This window comes from Boleophthalmus pectinirostris, unplaced genomic scaffold (genome assembly GCF_026225935.1).
Source record: "Boleophthalmus pectinirostris isolate CB_2022bp ecotype Guang Dong unplaced genomic scaffold, ASM2622593v1 HiC_scaffold_23, whole genome shotgun sequence".
NCBI classification, from domain to species: domain Eukaryota; kingdom Metazoa; phylum Chordata; class Actinopteri; order Gobiiformes; family Gobiidae; genus Boleophthalmus; species Boleophthalmus pectinirostris.
In genome coordinates, this window is record NW_026571207.1 from 35544171 (window position 1) to 35567883 (window position 23713).

General features: G+C 43.7%; 1 protein-coding gene across 3 annotated transcripts; it reads left to right on the forward strand.

The window, feature by feature from the left end:
- Positions 1 to 320: 320 nt before the first annotated feature.
- On the forward strand, positions 321 to 23472 carry enpp6 (ectonucleotide pyrophosphatase/phosphodiesterase 6). 3 transcript variants are annotated; one of them, XM_055159486.1, is made up of 8 exons: positions 321 to 812; positions 6794 to 6973; positions 8025 to 8440; positions 9585 to 9764; positions 13701 to 13838; positions 17781 to 17907; positions 20235 to 20451; positions 22124 to 23472. In XM_055159486.1, exons 1-7 carry the CDS (start codon positions 575 to 577, stop codon positions 20441 to 20443), a joined length of 1488 nt encoding a protein of 495 aa, XP_055015461.1. In that variant the 5' UTR covers positions 321 to 574; the 3' UTR covers positions 20444 to 20451; positions 22124 to 23472. The 3 variants fall into 3 exon arrangements, with proteins under 3 accessions (XP_055015461.1, XP_020775639.2, XP_055015460.1); XM_020919980.2 differs by having other exon boundaries at positions 8025 to 8136; positions 8299 to 8440; positions 20235 to 23472; XM_055159485.1 differs by having other exon boundaries at positions 20235 to 23472.
- Positions 23473 to 23713: the final 241 nt, after the last annotated feature.

The window sequence follows — 23713 nt, forward strand, 5'->3', positions numbered from 1 at the left end:
ACGACCACACTGGGTTTACAGATAAATGTAGGCTATAATATTGATCTAGACTGAATAATTATTATGATAGGAAATAGTTTGAGTGTGTGTGTTGATACACGCTTATTATAAATTCATATGATCATTTTTTAAGCAATGTATGTTTATGCAATGTATGCTACTTTAAACAAAGCACCAATAGTCACATACTTGGCAGCGTGGTCAGGTTTATTTCAGGGAGAACAGGTGCGGCGCTAGTTGGCATGCTGCTATTCCATAACTGAGCACTAGATGTCACTGCCTTCGTATTTTGGCACAACAGCAGGTTAGGGTCTGGAAAGAAAACGGAGAGGACCAAGCACGCTGCATGTCCCACGTGGATCTGTGTCTGTGCTGTCGCAGTCCCGGGCTTCACACTTAAGAGGACGCCCTGCCGGTACCGGTCCTGTACAGCGGAGGAGATCCTGCCAGCCCAGAGGCACGGGGCACAGCGGGGGAAAGTTTAGTGGACGCTGATTGGCCAGTGCGCTCATTGTGCGTCCAGGGACCCGTTCCAGTGAGCAGCCCGCCTGGACTCACCCTGTCCGGACGCACCATGTTGTCAGCCCGTTCCTGCGCTCTGCTCTCGCTTCTGCCGCTGTTCGGTGGAGGTCTGTGCGCCGCATCTCGCCCGCTGCTCGTGCTGCTCATTGATGGGTTCCGTTACGACTATTTGGACGCACTGGATACGCTGCCGGGCTTCAGGGAGCTGCTGCACCGCGGAGTCACCGTGGACTACATGACACCGGACTTCCCCAGTCTTTCGTACCCGAACTACTACAGTCTAATGACAGGTAGGCTGGTACAGTTTACTGCCCTTCGGCTACTCGGGTAATGTCACTTTTTGGAGCATTTTTTATACGTTTTGATAAGTTAGGTATCATCCAGCAAGTGCCAAACGCTCTGTAGCCAACAAGTGAACGTAGCCTAGGCCTCTACTGGCCTTTTCGACGAATTCTAGTTGTAGAAGTAGTTTATTCAGTCATTTTGCAGTACTACAAAACAAAACAAAATGTAGGCTATAACCCCATGGATCATAACCGAAAGGATTTAGGCTGAACTCAAAAGTGCTTATAATGTCTAATCCTAATAAACAATGGCAGAATTCCAAGAAATAAAGCAGCATATATACAGCAACTCATACTTTTAACCTAGGGTGTCCCTGTTTACCCTGGACAGTCCCAGTTTTGAGCCCTGTGTCCCTTGTCCCAGTGAATTTATCCAAAACCAGTGATTTGTCCCAGTTTTATACAACAAATGACTCCGGTGTTCCTACTTTTGACCAAGTTGACACTGCCAATAATAAAGAGAGGCATAATTTTCCTTAATTATGCACCTGTTTCACAATTTTATTATTACCAACCACCCCAAATCGGGGATGTCCCAGTTTTTTATTTTGCAAATCTGGTCACCCATGCAAACCACAAAGGTAGGCAGTAACTAATCAGGCAATAGCCTACCTTTATTAGACTTAATCCGGGCACTGGGTTAAAAGGCTAGCCCACTAGTTACAGAGTGTAAATCACTCCTAATAAACCATGTGTTCCTTAAGTCTGTGTTTGTGTTTTATTAGTGAATAGTGTAGTGCTGTCCCGTGGTTTTATCAAACGGGTTAAGAATAACCAAGCCCACATGGAAGGGCAGGCTGTGGGTCGAGGGGGGTTATGTTGTTGCAGTTGAGCCTTGTCCTTGAAATACTGAAGACGCCTGTCATGTGCTGGACTCTCTTATCTCAACAATATCTCTCTGAGGCTTTATCATTCATTTACACAGCGCTGGCCCAGAGAGTGGCAGGCCCCATAAGCACAGTAGAGCCTACACGAGCCTACACGAGTCTACACGAGTCTACACGAGCCTACATGAGTCTACATGAGCCTACACGAGCCTACACGAGCCTACACGAGTCTACACGAGCCTACACGAGCCTACACAAGCCTACACGAGTCTACACGAGTCTACACGAGCCTACACGAGCCTACAGGAGCCTACACGAGCCTACACGAGCCTACACGAGTCTACACGAGTCTACATGAGTCTACATGAGTCTACATGAGTCTACACGAGCCTACATGAGCCCGCAGTACAGCCTACACAAGTCTACATGAGCCTACATGAGCCTACACGAGTCTACATGAGCCTGCAGTACAGCCTACACAAGTCTACATGAGTCTACACGAGCCTACACGAGTCTACACGAGCCTACACGAGCCTACACGAGCCTACACGAGCCTACACGAGCCTACACGAGCCTACACGAGCCTACATGAGTCTACACGAGCCTACATGAGTCTACACGAGCCTACACGAGCCTACATGAGTCTACATGTGCCTACATGAGCCCGCAGTACAGCCTACACAAGTCTACATGAGCCTACATGAGCCTACACGAGTCTACATGAGCCTGCAGTACAGCCTACATGAGCCTACATGAGCCTACATGAGCCTACATGAGCCTACACGAGCCTACATGAGCCTACACGAGTCTGCACGAGTCTACACGAGCCTACATGAGCCTACACGAGCCTACATGAGTGTACATGAGCCTATATGAGCCTACACGAGCCTACATGAGCCTACATGAGTCTACACGAATCTACATGAGTCTTCATGAGCCTACATGAGCCTACATGAGCCTACATGAGCCTACATGAGTCTACACGAATCTACACGAGCCTACATGAGTCTACACGAATCTACACGAGTCTACAGGAGCCTACATGAGTCTACATGAGTCTACATGAGTCTACACGAGTCTACACAAGTCTACACGAGTCTACACGAGCCTACAGGAGCCTACAGGAGCCTACATGAGTCTACATGAGTCTACATGAGTCTACACAAGTCTACACGAGTCTACACGAGCCTACAGGAGCCTACATGAGTCTACATGAGTCTACATGAGTCTACATGAGCCTACATGAGCCTACATGAGTCTACACGAGTCTACACGAATCTACATGAGCCTACATGAGCCTACATGAGTCTACACGAGCCTACACGAGCCTACATGAGTCTACACGAGCCTACATGAGCCTACATGAGTCTACACGAATCTTCATGAGTCTTCATGAGTCTACACGAGTCTACATGAGTCTACACGAGCCTACACGAGCCTACATGAGTCTACACGAGTCTACATGAGCCTACATGAGTCTACACGAATCTTCATGAGTCTTCATGAGTCTACACGAGTCTACATGAGTCTACACGAATCTACATGAGTCTTCATGAGTCTACATGAGCCTACACGAGTCTACACGAGCCTACAGGAGCCTACACGAGTCTACACGAGTCTACACGAGCCTACAAGAGTCTACACGAGTCTACACGAGCCTACACGAGTCTACATGAGTCTACATGAGTCTACACGAGCCTACAGGAGCCTACATGAGTCTACATGAGTCTACATGAGTCTACACGAGCCTACACGAGCCTACATGAGCCTACATGAGTCTACATGAGTCTACATGAGTCTACATGAGTCTACATGAGTCTACACGAGCCTACACGAGCCTACATGAGTCTACACGTGTCTACATGAGTCTACATGAGCCTATACGAGTCTACATGAGTCTACACGAGCCTACACGAGTCTACACGAGCCTACAAGAGCCTACACGAGCATACACGAGCCTACATGAGTCTACACGAGCCTACACGAGTCTACACGAGCCTACATGAGTCTACATGAGTCTACACGAGCCTACATGAGCCTACATGAGTCTACATGTGCCTACATGAGCCCGCAGTACAGCCTACACAAGTCTACATGAGCCTACAGAAGTCTACATGAGCCTACACGAGTCTACATGAGCCTGCAGTACAGCCTACATGAGCCTACACGAGCCTACACGAGCCTACATGAGCCTACACGAGCCTACACGAGTCTACACGAGCCTACACGAGCCTACACGAACCTACATGAGTGTACATGAGCCTATATGAGCCTACATGAGTCTACACGAGTCTACATGAGTCTTCATGAGTCTACATGAGTCTACATGAGTCTACATGAGCCTACATGAGCCTACATGAGTCTACACGAGTCTTCATGAGTCTTCATGAGTCTACATGAGTCTACATGAGCCTACACGAGTCTACACGAGCCTACAGGAGCCTACACGAGTCTACATGAGCATACATGAGTCTACATGAGTCTACATGAGCCTACATGAGTCTACATGACCCTACATGAGTCTACATGAATCTACATGAGTCTACATGAGCCTACACGAGCCTACATGAGCCTACATGAGTCTACACGAATCTACATGAGTCTTCATGAGTCTACACGAGTCTACATGAGTCTACACGAGTCTACACGAGTCTACACGAGTCTACATGAGCCTACATGAGTCTACACGAATCTACATGAGTCTTCATGAGTCTACACGAGCCTACATGAGTCTACATGAGTCTACATGAGCCTACATGAGCCTACATGAGTCTACACGATCTACATGAGTCTTCATGAGTCTACACGAGCCTACAGGAGCCTACATGAGTCTACATGAGTCTACATGAGTCTACACGAGCCTACATGAGTCTACACGAGTCTACACGAGCCTACACGAGCCTACATGAGTCTACATGAGTCTACATGAATCTACATGAGTCTACATGAGCCTACACGAGTCTACACGAGTCTACATGAGCCTACATGAGCCTACATGAGTCTACATGAGCCTACATGAGTCTACACGAGCCTACATGAGCCTACATGAGTCTACACGAATCTACATGAGTCTTCATGAGTCTACACGAGTCTACATGAGTCTACATGAGCCTACATGAGCCTACATGAGTCTACACAAATCTACATGAGTCTTCATGAGTCTACACGAGCCTACAGGAGCCTACATGAGTCTACATGAGTCTACATGAGTCTACACGAGCCTACATGAGTCTACACGAGCCTACATGAGTCTACACGAGTCTACACGAGCCTACACGAGTCTACACGAGTCTACATGAGTCTACATGAGTCTACACGAGTCTACACGAGCCTACACGAGCCTACACGAGTCTACACGAGCCTACACGAGTCTACACGAGCCTACACGAGTCTACACGAGTCTACACGAGCCTACACGAGTCTACACGAGTCTACACGAGCCTACACGAGTCTACACGAGCCTACACGAGCCTACACGAGCCTACACGAGTCTACACGAGTCTACACGAGCCTACACGAGCCTACACGAGCCTACACGAGTCTACACGAGCCTACACGAGTCTACACGAACCTACACGAGCCTACATGAGTCTACATGAGCCTACACGAGTCTACATGAGCCTACACGAGCCTACATGAGTCTACATGAGCCTACACGAGTCTACATGAGCCTACACGAGTCTACATGAGCCTACACGAGCCTACATGAGTCTACATGAGCCTACATGTGCTCACCAGTGTTGTGAAAATATTTGTGGAAGATCAAAATATGAAGTCTTGAGTGAAACACTTGTCTTTGTGTGGTTTATTCTTTGCAAAGCAGAAGAGAGTTTTCTACAGACAGGTACAGAGGCAGCTGTACACAGGTCATCATGACGTCACTAATGAGGGGAGTACTGGACAGTGGGGGGATGCACAGGCAGCAGGCCTACACTGGACCCAGAGGAACGCAGGCTATGGCCAAGAAGGCCAGGTCAGACTTTGGTATTTCTTTGTACTTGTATATTTTATTTTATTTTTTATTTAATTAATTTAAGTGATGTGTCTAGAAATAGCACGTCTGTGGGAATTTATTTAAATAACATTTTAATTGCAGACTGACCAAGCAGAGCTAAAGATTTAGCTGTACAGCATATTTTTATTTATTTATTTTTATTTGTATTTTTTTTTAAATTTCATTCATATAGTATAAAAATACATTAACAATATCAACATTTCAACATTCAGCATTTCATTTCTTCACTTTTATTTACAACAACATAGTTTTCTTTTTCATACATATTGCACTGGATTGTATGTATTTTTACTACATTAGATGTTTCTGTACGCCTAATGTTGCTTTTCAATTTTTCTTACATTCTTAATTCACTCCGTTCTCATTGGTGGTCACCCCTCAGACCACTGACACTCACAGCACATTCACACTAGGCCCAGAGCCAAATGACCCCCTCAGAGCTGTGTCCAGGAAAGCCCTAACACAAACACAGTTCAGATCGTCCTCTGTGTCCACTGTCCAGACTGTGTCCAGTGTCCAGACTATGTCCACTCTACGTCCAGACTGTTTCCACTATCAGACTTTGTCCACTGTCCAGCAATGGAATGCGGTCAGGATAATCAAGGCAAGCAGTAGATGCCCACTCAAATCTAAAATCATCGTGTGTGAAAAGTATTGTTAAATTGTTAAATTGTTTTGAATTATATCCCAATAATCCCATTTTCCCTTCTGTCTGTTTGAAACATGAGTATAGTCATGTCGTCCTTTACTATACTCTTGTGCTTATTGAGCAGATTACAACAACCAACCAGTCTGCAACATCCAGCGTGGCCATGCTCTGGCCACAAATACAACAACAGATGCATGCTTTCTACGTTTTCTGAACGGGACACGGAGTGTTTAAAAATAGGTTGGATTCTGTTTTCTGAAATCTGCTCGCGCAAGACGTGCTGCTTCATAGCGCGGGCAAACTGACGTGTGCGGGGTAGTCAGGCACAGGACCGTGGGCACTGGACACCCCCCCCCCGGGGGGGCCTTGTCTGCACTTCCCTCATTACAGCTCTTGTTGTTTTGATGAAATGTTTCCTCCACACTCTTGTCTTCAGGCCGACACTGCGATGCCCACCACATGACGGGGAACTACATGTGGGACGAAGCCTCGGGGAAGGAGTTCCTGATCGGGACCAATGTGGACAGCAGGCTGCCTCTGTGGTGGGACGGAGCCGAGCCACTGTGGGTGACGGCTCAGAAGAGCGGCCGGAGGGTCTACATGTACTACTGGCCTGGTCAGCACACACGTGCACACACACGCTCACACACGCTCACACACACGCACACACACACAGTGTGAGTTTAAGCAAGTTTAAGAAAATCTCCTGATAGTGTCAAAAAATGTCAAACTCAATTTTGATACTAGGAAATAGACTTGATACTCAGTACTGATTAACATTCCACAATACAATGACAACAGAATGTGATTTTCAACATTAAATTGTAGTATTTGATTGTATTTTACAATCTGCTCTTCTATGTGTGTGATCCTCAGTGACGCAGGAAGGTTCCATAGTGCTTCATGGGCGTATAATAATCTATGTGCTCAAATGATTATCTAGTGTCAATCATTGGAGTGTCTCTCAGATTTTGGATACTTTTGACAATCCTAGTCCCAAAAGCCGTGTTCGTGTGTTCATGTGTTCATGTGTTCGTGTGTTCATGTGTTCGTGTGTTCGTGTGTTCATGTGTTCGTGTGTTTGTGTGTTCTAGGGATGTAACAATAAGCAAAATATTGTGATATTATATCATCAAAGTTCTCACAATATCGTGAACCATCACAATATACCAAATTACAAGTCTCTTTTCTTAAATGAAGAGTTTTATGGTGCAGCAGCAGCTAAAAAACACAGAGGGAACTTCATAGACCATGATCCTTTGCTCCATTTCAGTGCAGACTACATGAAGAAATAACAGGTTTAAGCACTTTTAAGTCTTAGTTTTTTGGATTAAGTCTTGTCAATGCATTTTAAGAAGAAAATGTAGCATATTAACAGTTTTGTTAGCCTCCACAAAATATCGCAATACATGTTGTACCGTGAGATGTATATCGTGAAAATATCGTACCGAGAGATTTGGATTTTATCACATCTCTTATCGTGAGCCTCCCCTCCATATCGTGAGCTTTCCCATGATACTGCAAAAAATATCAGACTGTGAGGTTAATACTGTGACGATATCGTTTGTGTGTTTGTGTGTTCATGTGTTTGTGTGTTCATGTGTTTGTGTGTTCATGTGTTTGTGTGTTTGTGTGTTCGTGTGTTCATGTGTCCGTGCGTTGCTCAGGCTGTGAGGTGGAGATCCTGGGAGTGAGGCCGACCCTGTGTGAGGAGTACATCTCCAGCCCGTCCATCCAGAACTTGACCAGTGCCATAGAGGACGCTCTAAACGCCATCAGGTACAACACCCCCTGCATTCTGAGCTGTCTCCCCCTGTCCCCCGTCTCTGCTGCGTCTCCCCTTGTCTCCGACGTGTCTCCCCTCTGTCTCTCTTTTCCCCGTCTCTCTCAGCCCCCCGTCTGTGCTGTGTTCCCTGTTCTCTCCTGTCTCCCTGTGCTCAGGTCGGGGAAGGCTCACATGGGGGCTGTGTACTATGAGAAGATGGACGTGGAGGGTCATCACTTTGGGCCCAACTCACCTGAGGTCAAGAGTGCCCTCCAGGAGCTGGACACGGCCATGCAGGCACTCAGCCACAGCATCACGGTCAGTCCCAATGTCCTGACCGCTGTCTTCTGTCCTGTCCTATGTCCTTTGACCTGTCCCCTGTCTTGTCCCCTGACCTGTCCTCTGACATGCCCCCTGTCTTTTGTCCTGTCCTGTCCTGTCCTTTGAGTTATCCTCTGACCTGTCCACCTTCCTGTCCTGTGTCCTTTGACCTGTCCTCTGTCTCGTCCCGTGTCCTTTGACCTGTCCTCTGTCTCATCCCTTCACCTATCCTCTTTCCTGTCCTCTGTCCTGTCCTGTGTCCTGTCCTCTGTCCTGTCCTCTGTCCTGTCCTGTCCCCTGTCCTCTCCCCTGTCCTCTGACCTGTTCTCTGTCCTGTCCTCAGACCTATCCCCTGTCCTGTGTCCTCTGTCCTGTCCTCTGACCTGTCCCTTGTCTTCTGCCCCCTTCTGCTCCCCTGTCCTCTGTCCTCTGTCTCTGACCCCTGACCCCTGTCCTGTCCTGTCCTGTCCTCTGACCTGTCCTGTCCTGTCTGTCCTGTCCCTGACCTTCTTGTCCTCCCCTGTCCTCTGTTCTGTATCTTGACCTGTCCTCTGACCCATCCCCTGTCCTATGTCCTCTGTCCTGTCCCCTGGTCCCCTGTCCTATGTCCTCTGTCCTGCCCTCTGACCTGTTCTCTGTCCTGTCCTCAGACCTATCCCCTGTCCTATGTCTTCTGTCCTCTTGTCTGTCCTGCCCTCTGACCTGTCCCCTGTCCTCTGTCCTGTCCCCTGTCCTCTGACCTGTTCTGTGTCCTATGTCCTCTGTCCTGTCTTCTGACCTGTCCCCTGTCCTCTGTCCTGTCCCCTGTCCTCTGACCTGTTCTGTGTCCTATGTCCTCTGTCCTGTCCTCTGACCTGTCCACTGTCCTCTGGACAGGGCAGAAGACAGGGGACAGGGTAGAAGACAGGGGACAGGGCAGAAGACAGGGGACAGGGTAGAAGACAGGGGACAGGTCAGAAGACAGGACAGAGGACATAGGACACGGAACAGGTCAGAGGACAGGGGACAGGACAGGGGACAGGACTCCTGTACCTTGACCTGTCCTCTGACCCATCCCCTGCCCTATGTCCTCTGTCCTGTCCTCTGACCTGTCCTCTGTACTGTCCTCTGACCTGTGTCCTGTCCTATCCTCCATTGTCAGGAGAAGGGCCTGGAGGACAAGTTAAACGTGGTGATGTTCTCTGACCACGGCATGACCGGGATCCAATGGATGGACAAAGTCATTGAGCTGGACATGTACATCAACATGGCGGACATCACCAAGATCATGGACCGCGGTCCTGTGGTCAGCCTCTGGCCCAAGAAGGACAAACAGGATCAGGTCAGCACTGTCCTCATGTCTTCTGCTGTGTCCTTATCAGATACTAATTCGTACTAAAACTAGATACTCATTTGAGCAGGTATTAAAACTACAGAAGTCCCATTGACAGGACGGAAATGAACCTTTCCTGAATACATGCATCACGAATTTCGGACTTCCAGTCATTGCGCAGTGCATACTGGGAAGGATTTTCCGAAAAAGTGAGCATCAAACCGCCATGTTTGTTTTCCCAGTGGGATGTGTCTATTGACAAAGTCTTTTCTAGTCTTTTGAACCATATCACTTTTGTTTTTGGTTCTGATATTGTCATATTTTAGTTTTGAGATTCGGATATTGTAATTGTGTGGTTGTTGGAAAACAGTTTGAGAAATAGGCTTCAGAAGTTTGCGAACTTCATAAGTGCAAAAAGGGAACCAGATGTGTGTGACTGCAAACCTCTGTTCAAACTGTTTCCCTTCACAACGGAATTGAAAAATAATGAAAGGTGAAGGTGATGGGCAGGACTGATCCACAGGAAAGATGAAAAAAGTAACCTTTGACTAAATCATCCTGAGTTTGCAGAGAACATTTTGTATGAGAAGTGACAGGTGCAGAAGACAAACAGACTGAGCTGCACTTTCTTGTTCTTGTGGTTTTACAGCAACATCACGTCTTGGTCTCTTTGCAGTGGAAGGTGTTTCTTGGTGAACAGCTGGAGCCTTTCACTTTGGCATTGACTTTTTAGCGAGGTTGAGTGAGGGATCGGGATTTTGCTTTGCTGGCGCTCCACATGCAAAATCTTCTCTGCAAACTCGGGATGATTTAGGCAGCCAAAGGTTTCCTTTTTGGTCCTTCCTGTGGATCAATCCTGCCCATCTCCTTTGTCAGGGAATTTACCCAAAGACTCATTCAGTAAATAACAAGCCAGAGACGACACAGTAGTTGGTTTTACTTGCAGCAAGGAGTGCGAGAGCTGACTGACTGAACCTGACACTGGCTTTCGTCCTCCTCACAGCTCTTTTATTGAAGCATCACACAATAACCTTGACATGATTATACAACATATTTTACAGTTGTTATCTTTGACTAATGGACTACAGCTGACAATGCATCTGATTACATACGTCATATCACGGTGTGTCTCTTCTTAGCCCAATTTATCCTGTGTCACCAATTTATATACAGTCATTTGCAGATTTTCTATCATGTTATCTTAAATGGGTCAGCTGGTGCGTCAGCAGCTCAGCTGATGTTTCTGTGGTTACATAGTTTTGAACAGAGCACAAAGCAATTCTGATAATCTTATATTGTGCAATGATTAAACATAGATTAACACTTTAAATGACTTAATGTCTCATGACCCAAAAAATTCTGTAACAGCCTTCACCTTTCACTATTTTTCAATTCTGTTGTGAAAGGAAACAGTTTGAACAGAGGTGTGCAGTCACACACATCTGATTCACTTTTGCATTTCAGCAGTCACCTCCAGTCTCTCTCTCTAAAACCTTCAAATCAGGCAAGAAATCTCAGGGTAATAATGGACTCAGACTTGAACTTTAACAGCCACATCAAATCAATAACATCTGCAACCTTTTACCATCTAAAAAACATAGCAAAAATCAAAGGTTTACTGTCTAAAGCAGACTTGGAGAAACTTATCCATGCGTTTGTCTCCAGTAGATTAGATACTGTAATGTTCTGCTCACTGGTCTCTCCAAACGAGCTGTGAGACGCTGCAGAACATCCAGAACATCCAGAACGCTGCAGCTCGGGTCCTGACTCGAACTAGGAAGTACGAGCACATAAGTCCTGTGCTCAGGTCTCTGCACTGGCTCCTGTGGCTCAGAGACTTTAAAGCAGCTCTGCTTGTACAAGTGTCTCCATGGACGAGCACCAAAGTCCATCTGTGACATGTTAGTGTCATATGAAGGGTTCATGCAGCTAAAACCTGGAACAGTCTGAACATGTGAGACAGACTCTTCTGTGACGCTGTTTAAATCCAGGCTCAAAACATTTCTGTTTAACTGTGCAAATAACTGAAAGGTTTTCATTCCGCACTCTTCTCTCCAATTTATGTCTCTCTTTTTTAATTTTATTGATTTGTTTTTATTATGATTTTAATGTATTTCTTATTCTGTAAAGCACTTTGAATTACTTTGTGTACGAATTGTGCTATACAAATAAACTTGCCTTGCCTTGCCTTTATGGAGTTCACGAACAAATTTCTTGAGCCGTTTTCCGCTGTTAGGACATCTGCCATACATCCAGGGTGGTTTGATGCTCACTTTTTCAGAAAATTTCACAGTGCATGCTGGGAAATCCTTCCCAGTATGCATTGCAAAATGACTGGAAGTCCGAAATTCGTGATGCATGTATAGCTTTAGAATGATGTTGAGATGTTTCAGAACAAATGTAAAAGCACATAACTAGTATACAGTCATGGAGCACTATGGAAACTACCTGCACCACTGAGGATCACATACATATAACACACATGGGAATGGAAAAGAAAATAGTACCATTTAATGTGGAAAGAGTGTTTTTATTATCATTGCCAGTGTTGGGGAATAGTGGATTACATGTACTGGTGCTACGTAATCAGAGTACAAATTATGAGTAACTGTATTCAGTTACAGTTACTGTTTCAATGAGTGGTAATTGGATTACAGTTACTTTGTTGAAATAAATGGATTACATGGTGTTATTTTCCTGTTTTCACATTTTGGGCTAAACCAGGTCTAAACCAGGTCTAAACCAGGTCTAAACCAGGACTAAACCAGGACTAAACCAGTTTTAAACATTATGACACTAACAGTAGTGTGGACATAATTGAAGGCAGCAGCGATCTCATATAAAAATTGTTTCTCTATCATTAATATTTTTAATCTGGTTAAGGAAAGTCTGGACTTTTTCTTTTCTTTTAGCAGATAAAACTTCTTATGTTAAGATTCTAGTCTTTGCTACTTTACAGTAAACAAAAGTTTGTTCATGGAGACTTGGGCTCAACAGACAATTTGAAGAGAACAAACATGAATTTTCAGGATGTAGTTGTTACATTCTTGTAGTTTTAAAAAACATGACAATATCAAGTAATCCAAAGTATTCAGATTACGTTACTCACTTTAAGTAATGTAATGGATTATGTTACAAACTACATTTTGGGGTATGTAATCTGTAATCTGTAGGGGAATACATTTTAAAAGTAACACTCCCAACACTGATCATTGCAGAATCAGAATCAGTATTGAGTATCAAGTCTATTCCTTATTACTGAGATTGATTGGTTGATTGATTAATTTATTTCGGTCACCAGTATATACTGACATTACTTATATTATTATTATTTATATATTATTCATATTTAACATACACTGACCGAAAAGGTGGAGGCTGAATCTTGAGTTTATTCTGCCTTTATCATTTATTCCTTTGTCAGAGCATCATCTTGACACCAGTTCATCTTCATCAATACGGTGACAGGAAACAAACAAATCAGTAACGGTACAACAAAGTACTACAGCACAAACTAAGTCTCAGAATTCATGTATCTGCACAGAGGTAAACATTTCACAACTTCTTTATAAACTGGAAGAGAGTGGTGCACAATTTTAGGTTTCCTGTACACTTGTTCCAGAGCTCCAGCCCTTTAACAGATATACAACATTTCATAATGTTGTGATTTTCTTTTTGATAAACGTGGTCGTACCTCTGAGTTCATATTGTCTATTTTGGATTTTGAACATATTCTGTAATGATTTTGACAAGAGATTGTTTGTTTTGAACATGTTTGTTTTATTGCTTTTTTTGCAGGTAAAGATTGGATTAATATTAGTCTTATATGTATTGGCCCAAATGTCAGTACAGCAGGTTATGTAGGGCATTACCAGTGAGTTGTATATAATAAAAAGACATCCTCTGCTACATGTCCTCACGTCCTCTGTCCCCTGCTGTCCTCAGGTGCGTGCTGCTCTGGGGACAGTCCCTAACATGCGGGTGTACCTTAAGTCAGACGTCCCGGAGCGCTTCCACTACAGCAGGGGCCGGTTTGTGTCCCCGCTGACGCTGGTGGCCGAGCCGGGCTGGTTCATCGTCCAGGTAAGTGCAGGCTCCATGTTTACAGTCACTATGGTTACGTGCACAGAAAACTCAGAATCAAATTTACCCCTTCACCCCAAACCTGTCAGACCACTCCTGTCCCAGTTTCCTGCACATCAAACGAACATCATAGGTGCAAACGGGGGCTACGAGGCATTCAGGGGGGTCTAGTAAGCAGCAATAATTGCAAATAAAAATCAAATGCCTAGTAGGGCTGCTTGATTATGAAATTAATTAAATTTATCCCAAAATAAACCTTGTTAAGCTTTACTCGCTTCAACTTGAGTATATGAGTTTGGAGATCGTTTCACACACAAATCGAAATCCTGATCAGCATTCAATTACAACAATTCCAATGAAGTTAGGACACTGTGTAAAACTAAAAAAAAAACAACAGACTATCATGATTTGCAAGTCCTTTTTAACCTATATTGAACTACAGAGACATGATATTTAATGTTCAAACTGATAAACTTAATTAGTGAATATTTGCATAAAAACAATATTCAATTTGATGCCTGCAACATGTTCCAGTAAAGCTGGGACAGGGGCAATAAAAGAATGGGAAAGTTGAGGAATGCTTCAAATCCACCTGTTTGGAACATTCCACAGGTGAACAGGTTATTGGAAACAGGTGAGTGTCATGATTGGGTATAAAAGGAGTTTCCCTGAAGAGCTCAGTTATTCACCAGTGAGGATGGGGCGAGGTTCACCACTTTGTGAACAACTGCGTGAGCAAATAGTCCAACAGCTTAACACATTTCTCAACATACAATTGCAAGGAATTTAGGAATTTCATCAACTACGGTCCATAATATCAACAAAAGATTCAGAGAATCTGGAGAAATCTCTGCACGTAGGCAGCAAGGAACCAACACTGAATGCCCGTGACCTTCGACCCCTCAGGCAGTACTGTATTAAAAACCGACATGAATGTGTGAAGGATATTACCACATGGGCTCAGGAACACTTCAGGAAACCACTGTCAGTTAACACAGTTCATCACTACATCTCCAAGTGCAAATTAAAACTGTACCACGCAAAGCGAAAACCATATATCAATAACGCCCAGAAACGCCGCCGGCTTCTGTGGGCACGAGCTCGCCTGAGATAGACTGATGCAAAATGGAAAAATGTGCTGTGGTCTGATGAGTCCACATTTCAAATTGTTTTTGGAAATCATGGACGTCGTGTCCTGCGGGCCAAAGAGGAAATGGACCATGCGGATTGTTCTCCGCGGAAAGTTCAAAAGCCAGCGTCTGTGACGGTCTGGGGGTGTTCGTGCCCATGGCAGGGGTCACTTGCACATCTGTGAAGCACCATTTATGCTGAAAGGTACATACAGATTTTGGAGCAACATACGCTGCCATCAAAGCCACATCTTTTTCAGGGACGTCCCTGCTTATTTCAGCAAGACAATGCCAAGCCACATCCTGCACGTGTTACAACAGCGTGGCTTTGTAGTAAAAGAGTGTGGGTACTAGACCGGCCTGTCTGCAGTCCACACCTGCCTCCCACTGAAAATGTGTGGCGCATTATGAAGCGCAAAATACGAATGTTGAGTAACTGAAGTTATACATTCAGCAAGAATGGGAAAGGATTCCTCCTGCAAAGCTTCAACAATTAGTGTCTTCAGTTCCCAAACACTTATTGACTGTTGTTAAAAGGAAAGGTGATGTAACACAGTGGTAAACATGCTCCTGTCCCAGCTTTACTGAAACGTGTTGCAGGCATCAAAATGAAAATGAGTGAATATTTGCATAAAACAATAAAGTTGATCAGTTTGAACATTAAATATCATGTGTTTGTAGTTTATTTAGTTCAGTATAGGTTGAAAAGGATTTGCACATCATTGTATTCTGTATTTTTTTTAGTTTTACACAGCGTCCCAACTTCATTGGAACTGGGGTTGCAATTGCACAGCCTTAATGCCTAGTCACACAAATAAGAACACTGAAGCTCCAGCAGTTTTTACTTTCACTTTAACATAGCTGTCTAATTTTTCACCAGAGTCCACGTCCAGACATTTTAAGCATTTAACATTTCTCTGGCTGTTTCTTACCTTATGCAGTTAAGCCCTTCTCCTTGTCTGCTCCTAATGTAATCGGACGGCGCTGTTACATTTATTATTTATCTGAGTACATTCTGGTGTTCTGTCGGTTTGAGCTCCCTAGCAAAACTGTGCATGTGCTGTACCCCCAAGCGCTGTTAGTTTAAATGCCGTCGATTTGAGCTTGTGAGACAGCAGTGGATTAACAAGTCACATTTTAGAAGTGTATTGGTTTTATTGTGTGTTTTGACCAGTTAAGCAATGACATGTGTGTTTGCATGATTTGGAGCAGAAGATGATTGAAAAGTTTGGATTTAGTTCATTTTCATTACATCGTATTTTATTTTGTTTCCATCTGTAGAAAAGGTAACTTTCTTTAGAGAGGTGCTGTATAAATAAAACATCACTACATTATAATACGAAATTCACACTGTAGCCTATGATATTAGTGTTAAATATGATATATTTAATGCTATTTAATATAAAGATTTCAGTGTTTCCAGTCATTTCTTTCTCTTATATAGTGAGCTATCTCTGCCCAAATTCATCTAAATGAGTGAATGAACGAATAATGCTGATTCTACAGTGGGAGTATTATTCGATAGTTAAATTTTCCTGTGGATATGTGCTTTAGTCAAAGCCTATTTGAGCATAATATGACTGTCCAAGTGAACTACCGTATTTTCCACACTACAGGGCACTCTGGATTATAAGGCGCACGCGTCATTGAATGGCCTATTTTTGAACTTTTTTCACATATAAACTGCATCGGACTATAAAGCACATTAAACCAAACACAACAGTTAGATAAGTCAGTCAAACTTTATTTAACACGTTCACAATAACTCTCAACTCAACTCAATTGTAACGTGTAAAAAAATACTGCCTGAGACGCTAAATTGTTAGCGTTTTCACAATAAATCATAATAGTTGAAACAGTTGGGTGATTCCACACGCCCACATTCCTCTCGTCATTATCCGAGTCAGTGTGGTTACTGTTCCCTGGCAGTTCAGTGATGATTCTGGTCTTGGTGAAAGCTCGGACCACAGTTGATACTGATCCTTAGCCCAGGCGTCCACGATCCATTGGCAGATCATGGCGTAAGCCGCTCGGCGCTGTCTCTCTGTCTTGGTGAATGTGTGTTCTCCTTCTCTCATCCACTGCTCCCACACAGCTCACACTTTCACTTTATAAACGCCTTGAGTTTATAGTGGGTGTTGTGAGCGAGTCTCTTGACAGGTGCATTTTGATATTAAAAGGAATCACAGTATGTATTACTCCTGATGCTCCTGACCATGGGATCTGTAATGCTGCAAGTGGAGCGGCTTTGTACTTTACTAAAGTCGTACTAAGACACCCCAGTAAATTCATATATAAGGTGCTCTGAATTATAAGGCGCGCACTTGTTTTTGGATGAAATTAAAGGCTTTTAAGTGCGCCCTATAGTGCGGAAAATACTGTACACAGATTCCTATAAATGAGTTGAAATTGTACATAACTAAGGTATAAAGTGTGATCACTGTGTGCAAACAGCACCTGTGTTACGGCTGTCTCTAATCCAAAGAAAATTGTTATAAAACTGGGGAGGTTATGGTCAGGCTTTATTGGATCTGTATAACTGTACCTAAAAAAAACCCGTAAAGTATCTTATTTCAATGGGGCAGCATGAATCGATTGAGGTCACTGTTGATTTAGGCTGTGAGAGCTCATTTCGACAGAACACCGGCGTCTAGATTTGGGATGTGGGAGATTTGAACCGTGCAGTTTGATCAGTCGTGTTAAATTGGAATAGGCCGGTTGTCTGGTTTTCACGCTGTGCACGTGAACGTAGTGTGTGAAAGGGGAGCAGGGGCAGAGGCACATGAGTGAGCGTACTGTGACTGTGTGCTAGAACAAGAGTAAGCTGCCGTACTGGAAGAACGAGAGCTCGGGACCTGCACGCGGCTGGCAGAACGGCTGGCATGGATACGACAACGAGTACCTGGACATGAGGGGCTTCTTCCTGGCAGCAGGCCCTGGTAAAAGTCTCTCTAATTATGTGTACTTTAGAACAGATACAGCAGTAGTACTCTCTCTGATCATGTGTACTTTAGAACAGATACAGCAGTAGTACTCTCTCTGATCATGTGTACTTTAGAACAGATTCAGCAGTAGTACTCTCTCTGATGTGTACTTTAGAGCAGATACAGCAGTAGTACTCTGTCTGATCATGTGTACTTTAGAACAGATACAGCAGTAGTACTCTCTCTGATGTGTACTTTAGAGCAGATACAGCAGTAGTACTCTGTCTGATCATGTGTACTTTAGAGCAGATACAGCAGTAGTACTCTGTCTGATCATGTGTACTTTAGAGCAGATACAGCAGTAGTACTCTCTCTGATCATGTGTACTTTAGAGCAGATACAGCAGTAGTACTCTCTCTGATCATGTGTACTTTAGAACAGATACAGCAGTAGTACTCTCTCTGATGTGTACTTTAGAACAGATTCAGCAGTAGTACTCTCTCTGATGTGTACTTTAGAACAGATACAGCAGTAGTACTCTCTCTGATCATGTGTACTTTAGAACAGATACAGCAGTAGTGCTCTCTCTGATGTGTATTTTAAAGCAGATACAGCAGTAGTACTCTCTCTGATGTGTATTTTAGAGCAGGTACAGCAGTAGTACTCTCTCTGATGTGTACTTTAGAGCAGATACAGCAGTAGCACTAATCCATTCATGGGATCAAATTCCACATGTCAAAAAAAAAAAAAAAATACAATGACCAGATTATTACAGCAAAAAAATGATAAAAAGTAACAAATACTAGGGAACTGCTCAAATCGGCCGACATGGGAACCAAAGTGAGAGTAGTAACAATTCGACATTGTTACTACATTAACAGTTTATAGAGCAGCTTTTGTTGACGTTAACTCCATGTACACCACTGCTCTCCAACTTTTTTCAACTGGGGAGATACTTTTATAAAACCTAAATGGCAGAGAGCTCCTCATTTTAGCACTTGCAGGAAATTAAGTTGATACAAGAAAGACGGCAAGCCTTAGATGGGCTAGAAAACAGCTACAAAACAAACACCATTATCCATGTATTAGTTCACAGAGTTAAGCATCATAATTATTTACAACAGTAATAGTCAAACAATCCATTTTGAGTTATTCAGAATACCGTATTTTCTGCACTTTAAAGCGCTCTGAATTATAAGTCATTGAATGGGCTATTTTTGAACTTTTTTCACATATAAACCTCACCGGATTATAAGGCGCATTAAACGAAACACAACAGTTAGATAAGTCAGTCAGACTTTATTTAACGCGTTCACAATAACTCTCAACTTTGTTCATTTGTAACGTGTAAAAAAATACTGCTTGAGATGCTAAATTGTTAGAGTTTTCACAATAAATCATAATAGTTGAAACAGTTGGGTGATTCGACACGTCCACATCCCTCTCGTCATTATCCGAGTCAGTGTGGTTACTGTTTCCTGGCAGTTCAGTGATGATTCTGGTCTTGGTGAAAGCTCAGACCACAATTGATACTGATTTTTAGCCCGGGCGTCCACGATCCATTGGCAGATCGTGGCATAAGTGGCTCGGCGCTGTCTCTCTGTCTTGGTGAATGTGTGTTCTCCTTCTCTCATCCACTGCTCCCACGCAGCTCGCACTTTCACTTTAGAACAGCCTTGAGTTTAAAGTGGGCGTTGTGAGCGAGTCTCTTGACAGGTGCATTTTGATATTCAAAGGAATCACAGTATGTATTACTCCTGATGCTCCTGACTACGGGAGCCGTAATGCTGCAAGTGGAGAGGCTTATAATCCGCGCACTTGTTTTTGGATGAAATTAAAGGCTTTTAAGTGCGCCCTATAGTGCGGAAAATACAGTAATACATATTCAGAAATCCCTCGGGGAGCTACTTGGAAGGGGGAGGAGACCCCGGTGTACACATGAGCAACATTATCAACACTGGCATAACAGCACATGTGTTACTGCGGAAGCTCATGGGCTGAGCTCACAAGCTCACAGAAGTGGGTGGACAAGAGGAACAACTAAAAACAAACTAACCCAAGTGTGCTCAATATCTGAACCGTCTAAAGCTATCCAAATGCAGGGAGCAGACATGTTGACTAGAAATTCTGAGATCATGGCGCATTCCAGTCATCTATGATAATCCTGACTAAACCAGGTCTGGAGATGTGATGTCACTTCTAGGTCCATCATCTAATTGAAAACAATGCGCATGTTGCAATGTCCTTTGTTTTAGTGACAGCACATTTCACAAGAGCTTACAATAATGGAGCCTTTAACATTTGCGGACCTTTACTTCACTCTACTCTTTGGGTGTGTGTAGATTTCAAAGTGAACGTGCGTGCAGCTCCCATACGCTCTGTGGATGTGTACAACGTCATGTGCCGGACTCTGGGGGTGGAGCCGCTCCCCAACAACGGCTCGTGGTCCCGGGTGGAGTACCTGCTGAGTGGGGCAGGGACGGGCTCATATGGCTGGAGGCTGCTCTTGAGCGCCGCTCTGCTGGGGCTGCTGCTTCCACTGTGGCCCTAACTCACACTGTGAGCAACATGTTGGACTGTTTCACAAGAGAGAACTGTGTCACTTGTCCAAGCACAAGCATTTGTACTTAAAGGTTGTATAGAGGATTTTCCAAGGAACGAGAAATCCAGCGACTGTTTGTCCTTTTTCAAATGTTGCGCATGCGTGAAACCACCCCCCCCTCCCCTACAGCTCCCTACGTAGAAACGCCTTCTCCCGCCTCCTCTTTACGCCAGAAACAGGTTTGTTTACAGCCGGTGCTGCACATGACTTGTAAACAACTAACTACAGTGTTGGTTAGGCAAGGTGGAGAAGTGAGGAGCGGGGGGAGCGGGTGCGCGGACATTTCGTTCACGGACGAGAAGTGAGGAGCAGGGAGAAGAGCGGAGCAGGGAGAGAGGAGAGGAGAGAGGAGAGGGGAGCGGTGCGCGGAGATTCCGTGCCCGGAGAACTGAGGAGCAGGGGAAAGAGCGGATCGGGCAGCGGGGACAGGAAAGGGGTGCAGAGAAGGTTGCGCGGAGATTCCGTGCGAATGAACTAGCTACAACACGCAGCAGCAAGCGGACTCTTTCTTTGCCTTGAAAATTACGTTTTCAGACATAGGATATCGCTTTCGTGTCCTGAAAAACGTTTGACTAGCTCTTGGAAATAAAGTACGTTTTCATAATAAGCAGAAGTGACCTGTCCAGGAGTAATTTGGCGACCAATGCGTCAGTCTTTAGACCCTGCGTCTGCTTCAGTCGCGCCATCGCTGGAATGAATCTTCAAGAATCACCTTAGTTTAGCTTCGCTGCTTTTCCCCTTGTCTTCTTCTTTCAGCGACCTCAAAAACGGACTTTCTTTTGCGGCTAACTGCTCCTGGATTCTTGTCGCCATTGCAACAAACTTTGTGCTAACTGCGAGGAAGATATAGGTCAAAAAAAGCCGCTAAGAACTGTTGCGTTGGTGGAGTAAACAGCGTCTGTGCGGCTTGCGTCTGCGTGACAGGCGTACGTAAACCACGTACCGGCGGCGCGCAGGCAAGTCAGTTACGCTAGAAACTTAGGGAGATTGATTGACAGCCTGTCAGCTAACAGATAACGAGGCAGTGTCGTTATCTATTGGCAAATGTTTAGCCCCACCACGTCCAGAGTTGATGAATTTTTATTCTCTTTTTTTTGGTCATCATAATTACAAGGCTACTGCACCTCTATAATGCTATCATTGACAACTTGAAACAAAAACAAACAAAAAAAAATCCTCCATACAACCTTTAAGCAGGATTTAAAGCTGTGTTATCTACTTTTTTGTAAATGAGTTAGTGTATTGATACTTAAATTTCAACCTCAGTTTCGATACTAAGGAATATACATGATTAATAATATTCCAATTCTACAGTGATCATAAAAACTGTTTCTTTAGACATTATAATGTGAGTTTCAACAGTGTAATCCTTATTCAGGAAAGGTTAATTTTGTTCTGTGAATGTGAGTTTTTGGTATTAATACCTGCTCAAATGATGGTAGTTAGATACTAATCGATACTAAAACTAGTATCAAAATTATTATCAGATTTTTGATACTTTTGACAATGTAAAAATGAGTAAATGTGAGTGTTTTCCATCAAAGAGCACATAAAAGCATCACTGTGACAAAATGAGCCCGCTGTACACTCTCCACAGCTAATAACAAAATGTATTTCTCATCAATGCAGAAGTCAGAGTGAAGGCAGCACTCTGATTGGCTGCACTTGGATGGTCCACCCCTGTTTCACTTCACCGTCTAGAAAAAGCTGTTCTACAAGTATGCAAAAGAATGCATTTGGATATTAACAATGTGCAAAAGGGTTTGTGTGGCTCCCTCCTCCTCCCTCCTCCTTCCTCCTCCTCCCTCCATGGCTCATTAGGTCATGTGCTTTTCAGTTAATTTTCCACCACAGACCAGATTAACCTTTAGTGTCATTCCAGACAGCTGTATATTGGATTAAGGACGCCTTGTTCCAATCCCATAAACTCCAGGATATACCTTTTCCAGTCCTGATATTTGATGGGAAGGTTTCAGAGTCTCCAGCAGTGGGCAGCAAATAGATGATGGTTTTAATATGAAAATATGTGTCCTTACCATGAGAGGACCTGCAAACTTGACTATCTTCACCTGGGGGAGGGCCTTCTGCTTGTTTCCTTGAAAATGTTGTTTCACCTCCACAAAGTTACACTGTGTTGCTTTGAGAGTAAACCAATGGAATGAAGGTTTATTCCAAGAAATGTAAAATTGTCTTTTTCAGATTTTATGTGCAATTTAGCAATTTTTTAGACATAAAATGCTTCTAAAACATTACATGAATTTATATTCACAAATATTTGTACATTTATGTAAGTAAACAAAATTTGAAAGTTAATAAAAATCTTTCATGGATTGAAGATCCATGAGTCCTTGTGAACATTTGTTTTCATATAGCGGTGCATCTGAAGTTCATACATTTTTGCTCCACGCCCTCTTCCTATTGGTTAGCCTCTGTCCTACAGAGTGAGTGACAGGTGGATTTAACCAATCAAAACAACATTTACAGTTTAAGTGACAAATTACATGAAAGGGAAATAAAATCAAACTCATGATCTTGACTCCCAGAGGATTACAATGGGACATGAATTATGACAACTTCTGGTTTACATGTGGAAGGAGCAAAAGAGTCTAAGAAGATTTGTGATGTACACTGATAAAACTGTTTGCAACAGCACATTTCTGAACACCTCCATATAATACTAGTGCCTATATCTAATCTACACAATGTGTTTACAGTGTGGACATGTGAGAATGTGCCTTATGTGCACTAAAGCTGCACAGTACACAGCCAAAATTTGATCATTGCAATAAGCATTATTGTAAGAAAAATAAATGTTTCTAAATCACAATAACACATGTCTTCACATGAAATGTACTGTTTTTAAAAGTAAATTGTGAAAAAGTCTGATTTGATTTGATTTTCCTTATTGGCTCCCACACTAGCCCTGATGTGGTCTGGGTGGTCTCTGTAACATTTGAATAAATGTGTAAATAAATGTGTTCTCTTGAGCTCATGTGTGTTCTTTCATAGGTGTAATGGATCAGTGCATTGTCCGTGTTTAAAGTTTAAACTGTTAAAGTCTCATAAAGAGGTTTATGAGTGGCACACAGGAGGATACTTCCACACACTCTAAGCTTTACTGTCTGTGAGTGTGACCTATGACAGTGCTGTCGCTCCACACACACATTGCGCACATTACACACAGCATGTAGGGCACCAAGTGCTTTCGGGGGCACCACC